At 38.6% G+C, this 16631-nt stretch overlaps 1 protein-coding gene across 1 annotated transcript in view; it reads left to right on the top strand.

The window, feature by feature from the left end:
• The window catches only part of LIPI (lipase I), a gene marked incomplete at both ends in the record, with an annotated part of 52147 nt that overhangs the window by 11120 nt on the left and 24396 nt on the right, over positions 1 to 16631 (top strand). The window contains 4 exons of the mRNA XM_079763754.1: positions 2450 to 2835; positions 7577 to 7685; positions 10886 to 10987; positions 15629 to 15718. Coding sequence (XP_079619880.1) covers positions 2450 to 2835; positions 7577 to 7685; positions 10886 to 10987; positions 15629 to 15718 — 687 coding nt within the window. The remainder of the gene's footprint in view (positions 1 to 2449; positions 2836 to 7576; positions 7686 to 10885; positions 10988 to 15628; positions 15719 to 16631) is intronic.

Here is a 16631-nt window from a genome sequence, read left to right as displayed (position 1 = left end):
GTATTAACATACTTTCCTTTCACTTTATTTTGAGTAGAATATACTCACATCTCTATTGAAAATATCCTGTGTGTGCTTCTTTCAAATATTCGTAGCTAAGTTTTATTTTTTTTTCTATGAAAGTTAAGATTCCTTGCTTTTATTATTCAGGCTTTATAAAGCTACATAACTGTTTATATATCATTTTTTTCTACTGTAATTTTATCTTTTTTATGCTTTCTACTTTTTATATTTCCTTTATCATTTTCTTCTTGTCTTTGCTATACTTTTATATTTTTAGTGTGTAGAAAGTTGTGTGGACAGTTTTATATAGTACTGTAGTTAACATTTAATATGGCATTAATATTGCACACTGGCATGCAATTATTTTCTTAAATATTGTAACTACTATTCTCTCCCTTCTCCATATTTCTCCCCCCACTCCACCCAGGAGAACACTGATGATTTTTAATTTGAATTATCATTGTCTGTCCCATATCTATGTTTTCTTTTATAATTTTAATTTTTCTTACCTTTTTTCTTACTTTAAAGTGAGCTTTCCATGTGCGTTTTAATATTACTAATGTGAATTTCTATTCTGCAATTGTAGTTTTACTTTTTCTTAATAGGAGTTTCTCATTATTCCATGTTTCATCTTAATCTATGGTATTTTTACCCCAATAAATTTTATATTAATGGCCTCCTGTTCATTTTTTTGATACATTATTGTCCTTGCAGTCTAATAAGTGTATTATAGTTTTCTGCAATTACTTCTATAGCTGGTATTGGATAATAGATCTCTCTGTTGATTGTTTTAGGTGATTTATTTTCCTTATATTCTAGCAGGGATTTTATTGGTTTATTCCTCATTACTCATTCCAAGGCCAAGTAAAATCTAACTTGGCTTGGAATGGACCAGCAGTTTGGATGTATCAATTGCATTTGGCCTTCTTACGGTTCCAGATGGTGGGAATATGGATGGACACAATTCCTTATACAATTTGTACAGTCTAGTAAGAACTGATACTGTACTGTGGTTTGATTTATCCCTTTTCTTAATTTCCTCATTCCCTAGTACTTAGAATAAATGAAGTATCAGAAATTTTCCAAGTATCTTGTCCAAGTATCTCTTCACTGTTAACTTGGGAGTTAAATGTAGGTCTTGTTTTCCTTCATTGCCTTTCTCCTATATCTTCTTCTAAATAATTGTGATAATAGCACATATATACTTTCCAAACTGGAATGATTTTAATGAATAAATAATAACATTATTATGGTTTATCATATATATTATATTTATACATTAAAATATATTTATACTTATCAAATATATATGTATATATATTTCACTTAATCAAATTATTATTTGTTCATTTATATAACTTTTATTTCTCCAGTATTGAAATTATATTGGTTAATTTTTTAATGTGTGTGAGAATTCTTTTCTTGGGACAAACTTATAAGTGATATTACTGTGATAAAGTATATTAACACTTCTGTGAATTTCTTATGTATTAAGAAACAGTTTTCTCACATTTTCTTACCAAGTTAAACTTTCAGAAGTAGTACAAGCATATAATCTTATTTAAAATTGGTATTATATACTTATTTTGAAAAATAATTACAATTCTGAAAAACTATGAAAAAGAAAATATAAAGCAGCCATTGTTTCACAGGCCAGCAATGGCTACTACTATTGATTTGGCTTAGTCATTTATTTTCTGCCCTGTTTTCTTCTAGGTTGGATAGATAGATGGATAGGTGGGTAGGTAGGTAGAAAGGTAGATAGATAAGATGAACATATGCATGAGAAGACTTATAAGAGGATATTTAAAGTGTCTTAAATTTTGATGTGCTTATGCCTAACCCTGTGATTAATGTCTTTACATTTAATATAATTGTTTATTTTATTAATATAAATCCTAGACTGAAAATCAGGCAGAATATATATTTTAAGATTATCTGTGTGATATACACACACACATATAAAATGTCAAAAGGATGCTGTATTATACATCAGTATCCATGTAAATGAATATTTGTTACATTTACCCTCACAAATATTGAGTATTAAAATGATTTTTCTACTATTGCTTAATTTGATAGGAAGAAAATGATAACTTATTTTTTTATTTATATGTATTTGATCACTAGTGAGGTAAAATATATTTTTCTAATGCTTATCCATATGTAACTATTTTCTGCAGAATATCAGTTAAAGTTCATAATCAACTTACCTAATTTTATTGCTTTATTAATAATATTAACAATTTTACTCAAACTATTGCTATATGGTACAGATAAAAATCAGCACATCAACATTGTAGTTACTCAGTAAATTGTGAAGTACCAATGAAATTACTGGTAAATTCCCCCTACCCTTCAAGTTCAATTTTGCTTTTTACAAGAGCAATGGGAATGGAATCAAATACTATCTCAGTACTCAACTTGAATGAATTTTTTTTTCCAGAGAATAAAAGACCATGCCTTAAATTTTCTGAGCTAACTATAAAGGATTCCTTCAGAGATTTGTTTAATCCCAAAATGGAGATGGTTTTGATAATGTATACAAGGAACAACCTAAATTGTGCTGAGCCACTCTTGGAGCAGGATAATTCACTTAATGTTAACTTCAATACAAGTAAGAAAACAGTCTGGCTTATTCATGGATACAGACCACTGGGCTCCATTCCATCCTGGCTTCAGAACTTTCTAAGGATTCTGTTGAATCAACATGATGTAAATATAGTTGTGGTGGACTGGAACCGGGGTGCCACAACTTTTATTTACAATAGAGCAGTGAAAAACACCAGAAAAGTTGCTGTGAGTTTGAGTGAGTGCATTCAGAAGCTATTGGTAAGTGTGGAATGTTATGTATTATATATGTTATACAATATACAGTGGGTCATGCAAGACTACCAAGTCTTAATAAAAGAATGCTTTTTTCATACTTTTAATGCTTAATGCTTTTTCCTCAAAATTCAGAATTACTGCTTGATATGCTAATGTATGCAACCATCCTTTTTTGTTTATGTAAATGGATAATTTTATACCCAGATGTGACCTGTCTTAATTTAAAAAATATGTTAAAGACTAAGTTATTGTGTTTTATCTTTTAAGATTTTAACTTTTTATCACTATACAGATTTCAAGATACAGTAATGATTCTATATAGACATAGGGAATAAACTATATAATCATTAGATATTTTAGTCTTTCTAATGTATGGCTAGTATGTTTATAACTTACTAGAGGCCTGGTGCACGAAATTCGTGCATGGGGTGATGTGCGTCCCTCAGCCCAGCCTGCACCCTCTCCAATCTGGAACCCCTTGAAGGATGTCCGACTGCCCATTTAGGCCCGATCCCAGTAGGATCGGGCTGAAATGGGCAGTCAGACATCCCTCTTACAATCCAGGACTGCTGGCTCCCAACTTCTTGCCTGCCTGCCTTCCTGATTGCCCCTAACCGCTTCTGCCTGCCAGCCTGATCACCCCCTAACCACTCCCCTGCCAGTCTGATTGATGCCTAACTGCTCACCTGCCAGCCTGTTTGACCCTAACTACCCTCCCCTGCAGGCCTGGTCACCCCTAACTGCCCTCCCCTGCAGGCCTGGGTCCCCCCAACTTCCCTTCCCTGCAGGCCCGGTCACCCCCAACTTCCCTCCTCTGCTGGCCTGGTCATCCCTAACTGCCCTCCCCTGCTGGCCATCTTGTAGCGGTCATCTTGTGTCCACATTGGGGCAGCCATCTTTGACTACATGGGGGCAGCCATCTTGTGTGTTGGAGTGATGGTTAATTTGCATATTACTCTTTTATTAGATAGGATAGAGGCCTGGTGCAAGGGTGGGGGCTGGCTGGTTTGCCCTGAAGGGTGTCCCGGATCAGGGTGGGGGTTCCCTTGGGGCATGAGGTGGCCTGGGCGAGGGCCTGTGGTGGTTTTCAGGCCGGCCACGCCCCCCGGCGACCCAAGCGGAGGCCCTGGTATCTGGGATTTATTTATCTTCTATAATTGAAACTTTGTAGCCTTAAGCAGAGGCCAAGGCAGGTCAGGGCAGGCGGAAAGCTTGGCTTCCTCCATTGCCGGGGAAACCCAAGCCTCCTGCTGTCTCCGTGGCTGCAGCCATCTTGGTTGGGTTAATTTGCATACTCGCTCCTGATTGGCTGGTGGTTGTGGCTTGTGGGTGTAGCGGAGGTACAGTTAATGTGCATATTACTCTTTTATTAGATAGGATAGTTAATCAAGTGTAAATTGGTAAAAATTAGAGGAAAACAACTTGAAAAGTAGCTTATTTCTGCCAACCTTGGAGGAGGTCTTATTTTCATTCATATTTGTCCAGCATTTAGGTCCAGGGTTGGGGTGAGTGAAATAAATTCAGGACAGTTTTAGGTCATCTGTCTTTACTAAGTCAATCCATATGGAGATCCATGTCTGTTCCAGATATAGGTGGTGGTGATGGGCTCTTGAGGGAAAGAAGGGTGGTATTTGATTTGGGGGACATTCATGGCCTTTGAATTGTGTTATGCTTAACTTCTAAGTCTCTGCTCAAATTGAGCAAGCATGTCACATCCAAGTAGTTACCTGCAGTGGTTAGGAACTAGACTGGAGGGTTTCCAAGACCCAATCCATCCCATCATCTGTGTGACTTTGAGCAATTGCTTAACCTCTCTGCCTCATTTCCTTAGCTATACATTTGGAATAACAAAACTTTATATCAATATTTAACTTTTAAATAAAATTAATTCTTAACCAGTGCCTGTTATATAATAATCATTGGCAAAAATCATTTATCCTAATTATTTTTATATACCTAAATGTGGACAAAGCCAAACCATCCATATAGAGAGAGGTAATTGGTTCACCTGTTGTTATGGATAATCTATGAATTTCATAATTGATTTTTTTCCTTACAGCAGTGGTCTTTAATTAACATGTACCTTAAAGTATGGGAAATGTGAATGTGAAATAGAAAAATTTAGGAAAATATGTAGTGTTATATATGCTCCTAAGAGTGGCTTTGCTTGCAAAAGCTCCATATTAAGGGGAAGAGATGATAGGATCAGTAGTGCTAAACTTGCAAGTGATACTCCCTCAGGTTTCTGGGCACTGCTCTGAAAATTTTGAACAAAATTATCACCCTGAGCTTGTAACGTCTAAGTCTAATTTCTCATTAGAAGTAAATGCTCTATATCTTCAACAAGCCATTGGATGTGTCACTGTGTAAAATGGACCCTCACTTGCTTCTTGAGAGCTTGGGGGAAGAAATTCTCCCTCAGTTAAGCTCCTAATTGGCCTCCACCCCGGCTAAGGAGGGGTGTCTGAAGCTCAGAGAGGTGTCTAAAATTTGGGCTTGAAAGATCAGATTTCATCATTACCCAGCTTGTTGTGATCTGGGGAAATCACTCAAACAGCATGAGTCTCATTTTATCATCTCTGAAATGAAGATGATCCACACTGTTCAGTCTTTCAAGAATATTTGACATAATCTGATGAGAATATATTTTGGAGTTAAACAGACCTGGACTAGAAGTACATCTTTTTCTCTTTTAGAAATAAGTACATGTGGCTTTGGGCAACTTAAGATCAAATTATATTTACTCTGCATTTCATACGTTCTAGGAACAATAGGATAAAAATAAATGACTCACAGAATTATTGTGAATATTAAATATGAGATTTATAAAGCACTTGTCAAGGTAGCTAGTACAAAGTAAGTACCCAATAATGTCTAATTATTATTGTTATACAATGAGTTACTAATTAAATGTTTTATTTTGCATATATTATTCTAGATAATAGATGACAGAGGTTTTAACATCTATATCTATACTAATAAAAGGGTAATATGCTAATTAGACGGGATAGACCAGACGTCTTCCTGACGTTCTTCCAGACAAAGCCACGATGGTGAGGGCCAAGGCAGAGGCAGTTAGGGGCAATCAGGTTAGCAGGGGAGAATGGTTAGGGGCGATCAGGCTGGCAGGGGAGAGCGGTTAGGAGTGATCAGGCTGGCAGGAAAGAGTGGTTAGGGGTGATCAGGTAGGCAGGCAGGTGAGCGGTTAGGAGCCAGTGGTCCTGGATTGCGAGAGGGATGCAGGCCAGGCTGAGGGACCTCCCACCCCACCCTCTTCCCCTGCCCCCACCCCCCGTGCACAAATTTTGTGCACCTGGCCTCTAGTATCCTATCTAATAAAACAGTAATATGCAAATTGACCATACCTTCACTATGCCCACAGCCAATCAGAGCGAACAAGATGGTGGTTAATTTGCATATGCTGAGGGAGGGAGGAGTGAAGAAAACAGAAAGCATGGCGGCTGCGCGGGTGGGCGGCGGTGCAGCTGTGGAGCATGAGGCCATGGTGGCCTCTGAGGCAGTGGCGGGCAGTGTGAGCGGTGGCAATGTGGCCACAGCGGTGGCGGTGGCGGCGGTGGGTGGGGCGCACAGTGGAGGCGGCAGGCGGGGTGTGGCAAGTGGTGTGTGAGGCCGAGGTGGCCTTGGAGGCAGTGGTGGCTGCGGGCGGGGTGTGGTGGGGCGGGTGGCGCGTGGTGGCGCGGGTGGGCTGGTGGGGCATGCAGCAGCAGCGCGCGGGGCTGAGGAGGCGGGGGCAGCATGCGCAGCGGGTCAGGGTGATCAGAGGCGGCGGCAGCGCACGGCCACAGAGGCAGCTGCGTCAGCGGGCGCAGAGGATCGGGAGTGCAGGGCGAGGCGGGCTGGGTTGGGTGGGCAGGACGGGCAGGAGGCGCCCTGCCCGTTCGGCCCGCCCCGCCCCGCCCATCGCAGCGGGAGAGGTGGGGGGGTGGGAGGGAAGCCCGCCAGAAGTATTGCAGGAAATATTCCTGCAACAGGTCCCTAGTAGTATATAAAAGCCTAAGTCTCCAGAATGACCAGTCGCTATAACATGCACTGTCCACCAGGGGGCAGACGCTCAATCAGTGTGCACCCACAGCTAACCTCCCAGGGCCGGCCAACGTCCCGTGGTCCCTCCCCCCTGAACCCCAGGCTGGGATGGGGAACCAGGGATGGGTGGTGATGGATGCAGCCCCTTTCCCAGGCGGGCCGAGGGCCGGCTTCCTCCTCGGGACCATTGGCCAACCTCTTGTTCCCTGTCCCTCCCCCTGGCCAGTAGGCCCTGATTGGCCTGCCGCCTGTCCACCATGGTTGACGGCGAGGGAAGGAGGAGCAGGGAGGTGGGGAATCGCACAGTGGTGGGGTGCCAGTGATTGGCATCCAGCCACTGTTTCTTCCACTCCTGACCCGGCGACCATTGCCTCCTCTCTGGCCTCGCACTGATCAGCCTGGTCCCAATTGGCTCTGATCTCCGACCAGGCCTAGGGACCCCACCCGTGCATGAATTTTGTGCACCAGGCCTCTGATTTTTAAATAAAAATTTAATGTAATTATTAAAAACATGTAGAGAAAAATCAGATATTTCATGGAAGAAATTGAACAAAGATATAGTTATTTAAAAATTATAAAATCTTATTTTCTATCTTCCAGAAATGGATTAAACTAGAAAAAATTTTAGAATACTGATGCAAAAGGTATAATTTGTGATTTTATGAAATGAAAATTGTTAACACTTCATTTTCTACTGCAGAAGCATGGAGCATCTCTTGATAATTTTCATTTCATAGGTATGAGCTTAGGGGCTCATATTAGTGGATTTGTTGGAAAGATATTTCAAGGTCAACTAGGAAGAATAACAGGTACATTTTTTTTATACAATTAATGTGTTTGCATACATTTAAGAATCAAAAGTTACCTTATTTAAACTTTAATAGCTATAATATTTAAGCCATAAAAATAATGCACAAATATTTATTTTTTCTATATTACTGTATATTCAAATGCTAGTCTTTATTTTAGTTAGATTTAAGTTTTGTTTGGTTCTTAGCTGAGCATGTTACCCTTATAGAATTGAAAAGAATCAGATCAACTTCTGCAGCCCCATTTGAATTTTAAAAACATTATTTTAACAATACAAAGAAAAAGTTGGTCCATTAAATATAAAGCTTTTTCATGTATTAATTGAAAATATAAACATGTACTATATTTAATTTCACAAAATTTGATGTATTTCAATTCTTTTAAAAATTTTACTGAAACAATAGGAGAATTGGGAGTTGGTATTTAAATTTAAGGGATTCCAGATCCCAGCTATCCTCATATTTCTGTAACAAAGTTACCTCATCCAGTAAGCTTGATAACCAAATAATGCTGACATGGATTTTCATGCTTCCCTTTAGGCATGCTGGTGAATTTTGTTGGAATTACAGATTTTCTTTATACTGGGAGACTTCCATTTATGGTAGGGATGAATTGGCCTAAGGCCACAGAGCATGGCTGCATAGGTTGGGCTCTGTACTTCTCTAGAATACGATGGAAAAGGTGCTCCCTTGAGTTCTTGAGTCCACAACCACATAGCACAGCCACCCATCATGGGAGAATCAGGGCCATCTGGTCTTCCTAGCTCTGAGGTGTAGCCTAATTAGTGAGAGAGCTTGAATTTGAATGCAGGGCTTCTTTTTCTCTGCTCGCCATCTTCTAGAAGCATGTACCAGTTTTCTGGGGACAGTGACAGAAGTGGCCTCACTAGGCAGGGCAATATGCTTCCACTCCGTTAGTGTGGAGTTGTTACTGGAAGGTGGTATCCAGATTCTTTCCCTGCCTGTGATGCCATCCAGCCAGTAAGGCCCCATTTCTCAGCAACAAGTGGTCTAGGGCAGTGGTCGGCAAACTCATTAGTCAACACAGCCAAATATCAATAGTACAACGATTGAAATTTCTTTTGAGAGCCAAATTTTTTAAACTTAAACTATATAGGTAGGTACATTGTTATTAACTTTATTAGGGTACTCCTAAGATGGCCTTTGCTAAAAACATGGTATTTTGTGGAAGAGCCACACTCAAGGGGCCAAAGAGCCGCATGTGGCTCACGAGCCGTGGTTTGCTGACCACTGGTCTAGGGGTCCAAGTGGTTTCCCAGACCTTACAGTCAACCTAAGTGCCAATCAGTGAGTATTTCATTTTAATTTTTTATTATTTTAATGTTTATTTTTCAATTACAATAATATAATTTTCAAATATACAGTATAGAGGTTAGATGGCTATATAATTTTGAAGTGACCTCCTCCAATAATTCTAGTACTCACCTGCCACTAGAATAATGGTGATTTGAGAACTGGTAGGATATTATCCCTCCCCAACCAATTTAGCTTTTTAAGAGTTATGGAGATTGATGTCCATAGAAGATTTTTAATAATTTCAAGTGTAAGTAAAAGGTAATAGAGTTTTTAGGAAAGTTAAGCAAAGGGGGAGAGGAGTGGATAACTTGTACAGATTGTTAGGATGTTTACAAGCCTTTAGTATACCTTCCTTCCTTTGATCAGTTTTAGTGTCATTCTCATTATATGGATGTGAAAACTGAGGTTAATTGAATGAATGTGAAAGTGTTAAAAAGTTAGCAACAGCTAAGCCAGAATTTACACGAAGGTCTCTAGCACCCAAAGCCCATTCTTTTTCAATCACCACATTAACTCAGTTTCAATTGGTGGTAAACCTACTTTATTTTAAGGTGTGTTTACTCACATATTAGTCCAATTTGAAAGGTTATACATGTCAAGCAAGTATGAAAGTTTACAAGTCCAGGAAATGTGGTGCTTCTACATCAGAATCACTTATAGGAAGAGAGAATTTTCTGCCTTATTCAGTAAGTGGGCTAAATAAACAAGAACAATAGAAGGGCCTGAGATAATCAACAATATATTTTACTTTTTAAAATCTCTTTTTAAGATGATGTGTTTTCCATTGTGTATATGTTATCAAGGCATTGACTTTTATCTCCTCCCTCCTTTTTTTGACACTATCCAGAAGATCATGAGCCTAGACTTTTTATTTAGAATTTCAAATATATCAGAAATATATTCATATTTCATGGAACTTTTAATATATTTTTCTTATGTGTGTGGTAAACTTTTGTGAGAAGTGAATGATAAATAAATGTTTATTTAAATATAAAACAGTAATAAATGTATTTTATCTCACAACCCAAATTACATCTGATGCCTAACAATTATTTTAGACCTATAGATAGATCCAGGATGAACTAGTAATGCACAGGACTGGGATGGTACTGATTTCCTCCCCCCCCCTCAGAATTAGTAGTAGTTATATATTATTAAAGTTCTACCATTTTTTCTAATTACTTCTTAAATGAAATTGCTAAAAAACTACAATATTTTGTTGAGGCATCTCTTGTGTGACTTATTAATACTGTATTGTTGATAAACTCTGAAAATTGGTAAAAAGTATCCTATATAATAAAACCCTAATATGCAAATTGACCAAATGGTGGAATGACCAGTCACTATGACAAGCACTGACCACCAGGGGGCAAACGCTCAAGGCAGGAGCTGCCACGAGGTCAGTGTGCTTTTCCTGTGGGAGTGCCGCTCAGCCAGAGACTGGGCTTATGGATGGTGAGCGCAGCGACGGTGGTGGGAGCCTCTCCAACCTCCGCTGTAGGGGGGTGGTAAGGAGTGAGGACTCTCAGACTGTGAAAGCCCCAGACTGAGAGAGGGATGTCTGACTGCCGGCTTAGGCCCAATCCCCCTCGGCAGGCGGACATCCTCCGAGGGGTCCTGGACTGCGAGAGGGGAAAGGTTGGGCTGAAGGACACCCACCACCCAGTGCACGAATTTCATGCACCGGGCCTCTAGTTATTAACATAGTAAAGATACTTGCTATTCATCCAATTTTATTTATCTTTAAATTAGTTTTTAGACAGATTTAAGCTAAAACTATACAGGTTTATATTTATGATGTAATAATAATACAAGCATATGATCTAGTGAACATTATAGTAGAATTTGAATAATAGATTGATAGTTTCTTTGTTGAATTTCAGGACTTGACCCTGCTGGGCCAAAATTCTCTGGAAAACCATCAAATGGCAGATTACATTACACTGATGCAAAGTTTGTGGATGTCATCCATTCTGATACTGATGGTAACAATGCTGGATTTATTGATTAATTATTTGAAAATGAAAAAAGGGTTGTAAACACTTGGATAGGAGAACCTAAGAAGAGAAAGAGTAGGAGATAAAGTGATGATACATCTGTAACTATGTAGTGACTGTATTTCCCACAAGCAGTATTTTTTGGAATTAGTGAAATTCTGTGGTGTCAAATGGCACTCTTTGCCTTCAGTGTTCCTCCTTCAGGTTTCAAAAACTGTCATGTCATCCAAAAAAAATTAAAAATTATAAAAAATATTTCATCTTGACTATTCTATTGACAGTTTTATTGATTTGATCACAATTTCCCCCATGCTTAATGTATTTAAGTTACCATTCTCTCCACTCATTTTCTAGTTCTATCAACTAGAACTGACCACAGCAATTCAGGCACAGGTAAGGAATACCTTTTCCTACTGGTAGGGAAATAATTTCTTTAATCTTCCTGAAAATCTCTAATAGACTATTGATAGTTTGGGCCAGAATACATTGGACAGACACTTTCAAGTAATAATTTAGATGACCCTGATACCTTTGACACTCATTATAATAATACTAGTGGCCTGGTGCATGGATTCGTGCACATTGAAAGGCAATTAATTAGAAGAAATATTTTAATATCGCTATTGCCATATCTCTGTAATAGAAGTGTCAGAGATGAAAGAAAATTAGTAAAATGTATATGAAAATAATATATAAATTGATTAATTAATAAATAATAACAACATGATATAACAACATTTAAAATAGGGTTGAATGTGTCCCAGATGGAGAGATGAAATCCATAATACTGCATTTGTGTGTCTCCGTTCCTTACATTTTGTCTAGTATTATTGTCGATTACACTGTTGTCTCTGAGTCTTAATGCAATATCCGTTCCTCAGCCTTTTTCACCATATGGAAAAAGAATAGAACACGTCATTGCATCTGATGTGGGAACCAGGATACTGATTTGTTTCATTTTAGTGGCATTTGGATTATTGGGATCTGATTTACAATGAGCGATGCCAGCTTCTTTTGGCTTCAGAGATACATTGTGGCAATAGTTGATCTTTAGACATATTCTGTCAATGATGCCGCTTTCTTTAGGCTTCATAATGTCAACAAAAACAACCAAATTTACGATCGACAATGACAGATCAAAACACATCCGTGCAATTGGCGCCAGCAAGAGCTTTATATGTATTGTGCATGTGCAAGTCAGCTTGGCCTTTTATATATATAGAATAAACTTGCTTAATTAGATCTGCTTTCTGATTTAGCTAAACATTTTCTAGCCCAGTGAAGCACCCCAACTTCTCATTCAGGTAATTGTCAGCAACACAGCAGTAAATATCAACATGAAGCAGATTATTGTTATAGATCATGCAGGGAGAACAAAGGGTAAAATCTTTAACTGTAGCAGTGTTTGACTATATTCTGTGCAGTGAGAAAACTTGAAGTCATTTTCAAGGTCCGCCATTTCTTACTTCTTTTCAATCGGGACAAGTTTCTAAACTTTCCAAATCTCCATTTTTTGGCTAATGAAAAGAAAATAGGATTCCACCGAGTCTCCTATCTACCTACTGCAGGACTTCTGTGAGGATCAAATGAGATCAGGCATGTGAAAATGCTTCACAAACATTTGGTTAAACTATAAAATGTTTGCGCTTGGCTATAAAGCAAGTCATATTCCTGGGCTGAAGAAATTCCAAGGAGGCTAGTCGCTAGGGAAGCCAGGCTTTGCTACATGATGTCATTACCTGGAGCCCACAGGGACCATTTCCAGGCTGGGCTGGGCTGGGCTGTGGGGCACATTTTGCACCATGGGGTCTTGGAAGTGTTGGATGCATTTGGTGGGGTGTTGCTCCAGGGTGGTGGCAGGGCCTGTGTCCCACTTGGGGGAAGCCAAGTGTTGGTTTGTTGGTGCCAGGTCCATGGTGCCGTTTATTTTTAAATAGCCAGTGCGCATCATGGCAGCTCCTGCATTGAGCGTCTGCCCCCTGGAGGTCAGTGTGCATCATAGCTACCAGTTGGAGGGAAGGATGGACACTTAGCCTTTTATATATACAGATTTATTGAACATTTTCTATACATCAGGCAATGCTTTAGGTGTATGTGAATTAATTATGGAATTCTTCTAGGTCCCTATGAGATTTGTAAACATTATCATTCACATTTTACCAATGGGGAAGCTAGGGTCAAGGTCACAAGGCCAGCAAGTGGTGGAGGCAGAATTTAAAATGAAACCTTTTGATTACAGTCTACACTTCGCTAGTATGTTGCTCTGATTAAGGTGTGTTGTGGTTGTGGGCATGGGGAGGGTATGGTGTTAAGATAGAGACAGGAGGAAGTGACACTGGACTGCTCAGACTTCCCTGTTTCCTCGAATTTCTTTTTCTTTGGTCCAGGTAATTTATTTGCTCCCATATTCCTCTGAATTTACCTTGTGGCAATGCCTTTGTGAGGACTATAAATGCCATATATGCCATAGATAACAATTTTTCAACTTCTATGTCTATATGCCAATTGACTGAAACTATAGTGGGAGCAATTCTGCTCCTTCTTTGGAATCTAAATTGAGCTACAGTGCCCAAAGTTTCATAGTTTGAGTACAATAGCCCCAACATCTCAAGTCACCTTTATCTCTAACTCTGTATATCGGCTTAACATTCCTACACACAGCACACTTGTTGCCCAATTACTCTTAAGTTCTTTGTCTGAACTCTTCTTCCTGAAATCCCAATATCTATTCTGCTTATGGCCTTTTGAATCAGTTCTGTATACTTTTTATTATTTTTGTTTGCATATTTTACTTTTCCTAATAAACTCTTTTGGATTGGCATATACAGTCATCACTTGGTATCCATGGGGTATTGGTTCCAGGACCCCCTCAGATACCCAAATTCGCAGCTCTGTTGAAGTCCCGTATGTAAAATGGCACAGTATACGGTATGCATATAAGCTACACACATCATCCCACATACTTGAAATCATCTCTCCCTTACTAATACCTAACATATTGTAAATGTTATGTAAATAACTGTGATACTGTATTTTTTAGGGAATAATGACAAGAAAAAAAGTCTGGACTGTTCAATAGAGATGCAACCATAATAGGCCTAACTACATAGCACATGTCAGAAACAATGTAACTTTTTTTTGTAATATTTTTGATCTGTGGTTGATTGAATCTATGGTTGTGGAACCCATGGATATGGTGGCCAACTACACTCAACATCTCTTGATGAAAAGCTCGTCATATCTAAGTTGCTACTAGATGCCACAGAGTTGATATCTTTGGTAATCTTTTTATGACAATCACATATGGGGACAGAGATTTTTGACACTGCATGTTCACCTGACCATGTGGTTTGATATCAGAAATGCAGGGTAGGGCAAAATTAGGTTTACAGTTGTGAGTACATGAAACACAGAGTTTATTCTTGTTAAAATTTTTTATTATTTTCCATATGAAAAACTATAAACCTACTTTTGCCCCTCCCTGTGCACTAATAGTCTAAGGAAGCCAGGCCAAAATCATACATGAAGTATGAGTCAACTTATGTATTTTTTTTAAAAGGGCCAAATCTAAATTATAGTGATTTGTGAGGCATCTTGAGATGATAAAGAATAGCAAAATGAAGGATTTTATTAATAGAAAATATATTTTTTTTTAGAGGAAAGAGAGAAACTGTGATTGGATAAGATACACTAGGGGCTTCTAAGTCACTATTTTTTTTTACTAGTATTTTATATATATAATTTTTTTCTTTATTGATTAAGGTATTACATATGTGTCCTTATCCCATCATTGCCCTCCTCACCCCCCCCCCCCACACACACACACACACTCATGCCCTTACCCCCTGGTGTCTGTGTCCATTGGTTAGGCTTATATGCATGCATACAAGTCCTTTGGTTGATCTCTCCCCTTGACCCCTACCCTCCCCTACCTTCCCTCTGAGGTATTGATGGTCTGATCAGTGCTTCTCTGTCTCTGGATCTGTTTTTGTTCATCACTTTATGGTGTTCATTATAGTCCATAAATGAGTGAGATTATGTGATATTTATCTTTCTCTGACTGGCTTTTTTCGCTTAGCATAATGCTCTCCAGTTCCATCCATGCTGTTGCAAATGGTAAGAATTCCTTCTTTTCACCGCAGCCTAGTATTCCATTGTGTAGATGTACCACAGTTTTCTAATACACTCATCTGCTGATGGGCACTTAGGCTGTTTCCAAATCTTAGCTATGGTAAATTGTGTTGCTATGAACATAGGGGTGCATATATCCTTTCTGATTGGTGTTTCTAGTTTCTTGGGATATAGTCCTAGAAGTGGGATTCCTGGGTCAAATGGGAGTTCCATTTTTAGTTTTTTGAGGAAACGCCATACTGTTCTCCACAATGGCTGCACCAGTCTGCATTCCCACCAGCAGTGTATGAGGGTTCCTTGTTCTCCGCATCCTCGCCAGCACTTGTAGTTTGAGGAATTAGTGACAAAAACTCATCTTCTTAAAAATTACATTTATTTTATTTTCAATTCAAATTTTTAAAAGTCTCTTTCAATAGATTTATAGGAGAATTTATTTTATACAAGTGTTGTAGATCTGATTATATGCATTTTGTGATTCTTGTGTGCTTTTCTTCTCAGGTTTAGGCATTAAAGAACCCTTGGGACATATAGATTTTTATCCAAATGGAGGACAAAAGCAGCCTGGCTGTCCTAAATCAATATTTGCAGGTATACCAATAGTATTTTCACATGAATTACATGTGATTCAAAATGTTGAAAGAAAATCAGTATATTTTTTCTCCTCTTAAACTGTGGGACAAAATTTTGATCACTATTGCCCATGAATCAGGAGTTATTGGTGAAAAATGGTTAAGTTTTATCCTTCTTAGTTTGTAAAGGTCATGGATGAGAACTAGTACATTATATTTTTAGCAGTTTTAGTTCTTAATTTTAACACTAGGAAAAGTTTTAAGTCATTGAAGGAGCACAGGTAGCCAAGTATCATATAACACAAGTCTGGCCTCACAATTTTATCTTTACTGTCACCATAATATTGTATAAACACAGATTTATAAACTCTTGCACTTTGTTGTTTTGTACATAAATAGCTGAGCAACTGCTCCAGGTGCGGGATTGGGCTAACTTCAGAGCCTTAGAGAGCAATGCTCTGAGTTGTACAGTGGTCAAGTAACACATTGCCAAATGCCACTGCAGCAACAGAAGTTTGGTCAAGGGGATAAGGATGTGAGAAGTTAGCAAAGGAAAATAGACATGATAAAGTTTTTAAAAAATCCTCACCTGAGAATATATTTTTCCAGAGAGAGGAAGTGAAAAAGAGAAAGAGAGAGAGAGAGATGAGAGAGAAACATTGATCGGTTGCCTCCCATATGTGAGCAGGGATTGAACCAGCAATCTTTTGGTGTACAGGACAATGCTCCAACCAATTCAGCCAGGGTAAAGCTTTAATATTTCATAGTCATATTTGACATTGAGTAGAAACGTTAAGGGTGTGGGGTTAGAAAAGAGAGATATATATACTAGTTATTAAGTATGATAGCACCATGTTTGAGCTTGTTAAATTATTGAAATTAAAAAAATGGCTCTTAATGATTAGAAAAATTTCTTATAAATATGATATAAA

Source organism: Cnephaeus nilssonii (assembly GCF_951640355.1).
Source record: "Cnephaeus nilssonii genome assembly, chromosome: 3".
Lineage (NCBI taxonomy): Eukaryota > Metazoa > Chordata > Mammalia > Chiroptera > Vespertilionidae > Cnephaeus > Cnephaeus nilssonii.
Note: the sequence above shows the minus strand (reverse complement) of the source record. Positions and strands in the feature narration are given on the sequence as shown.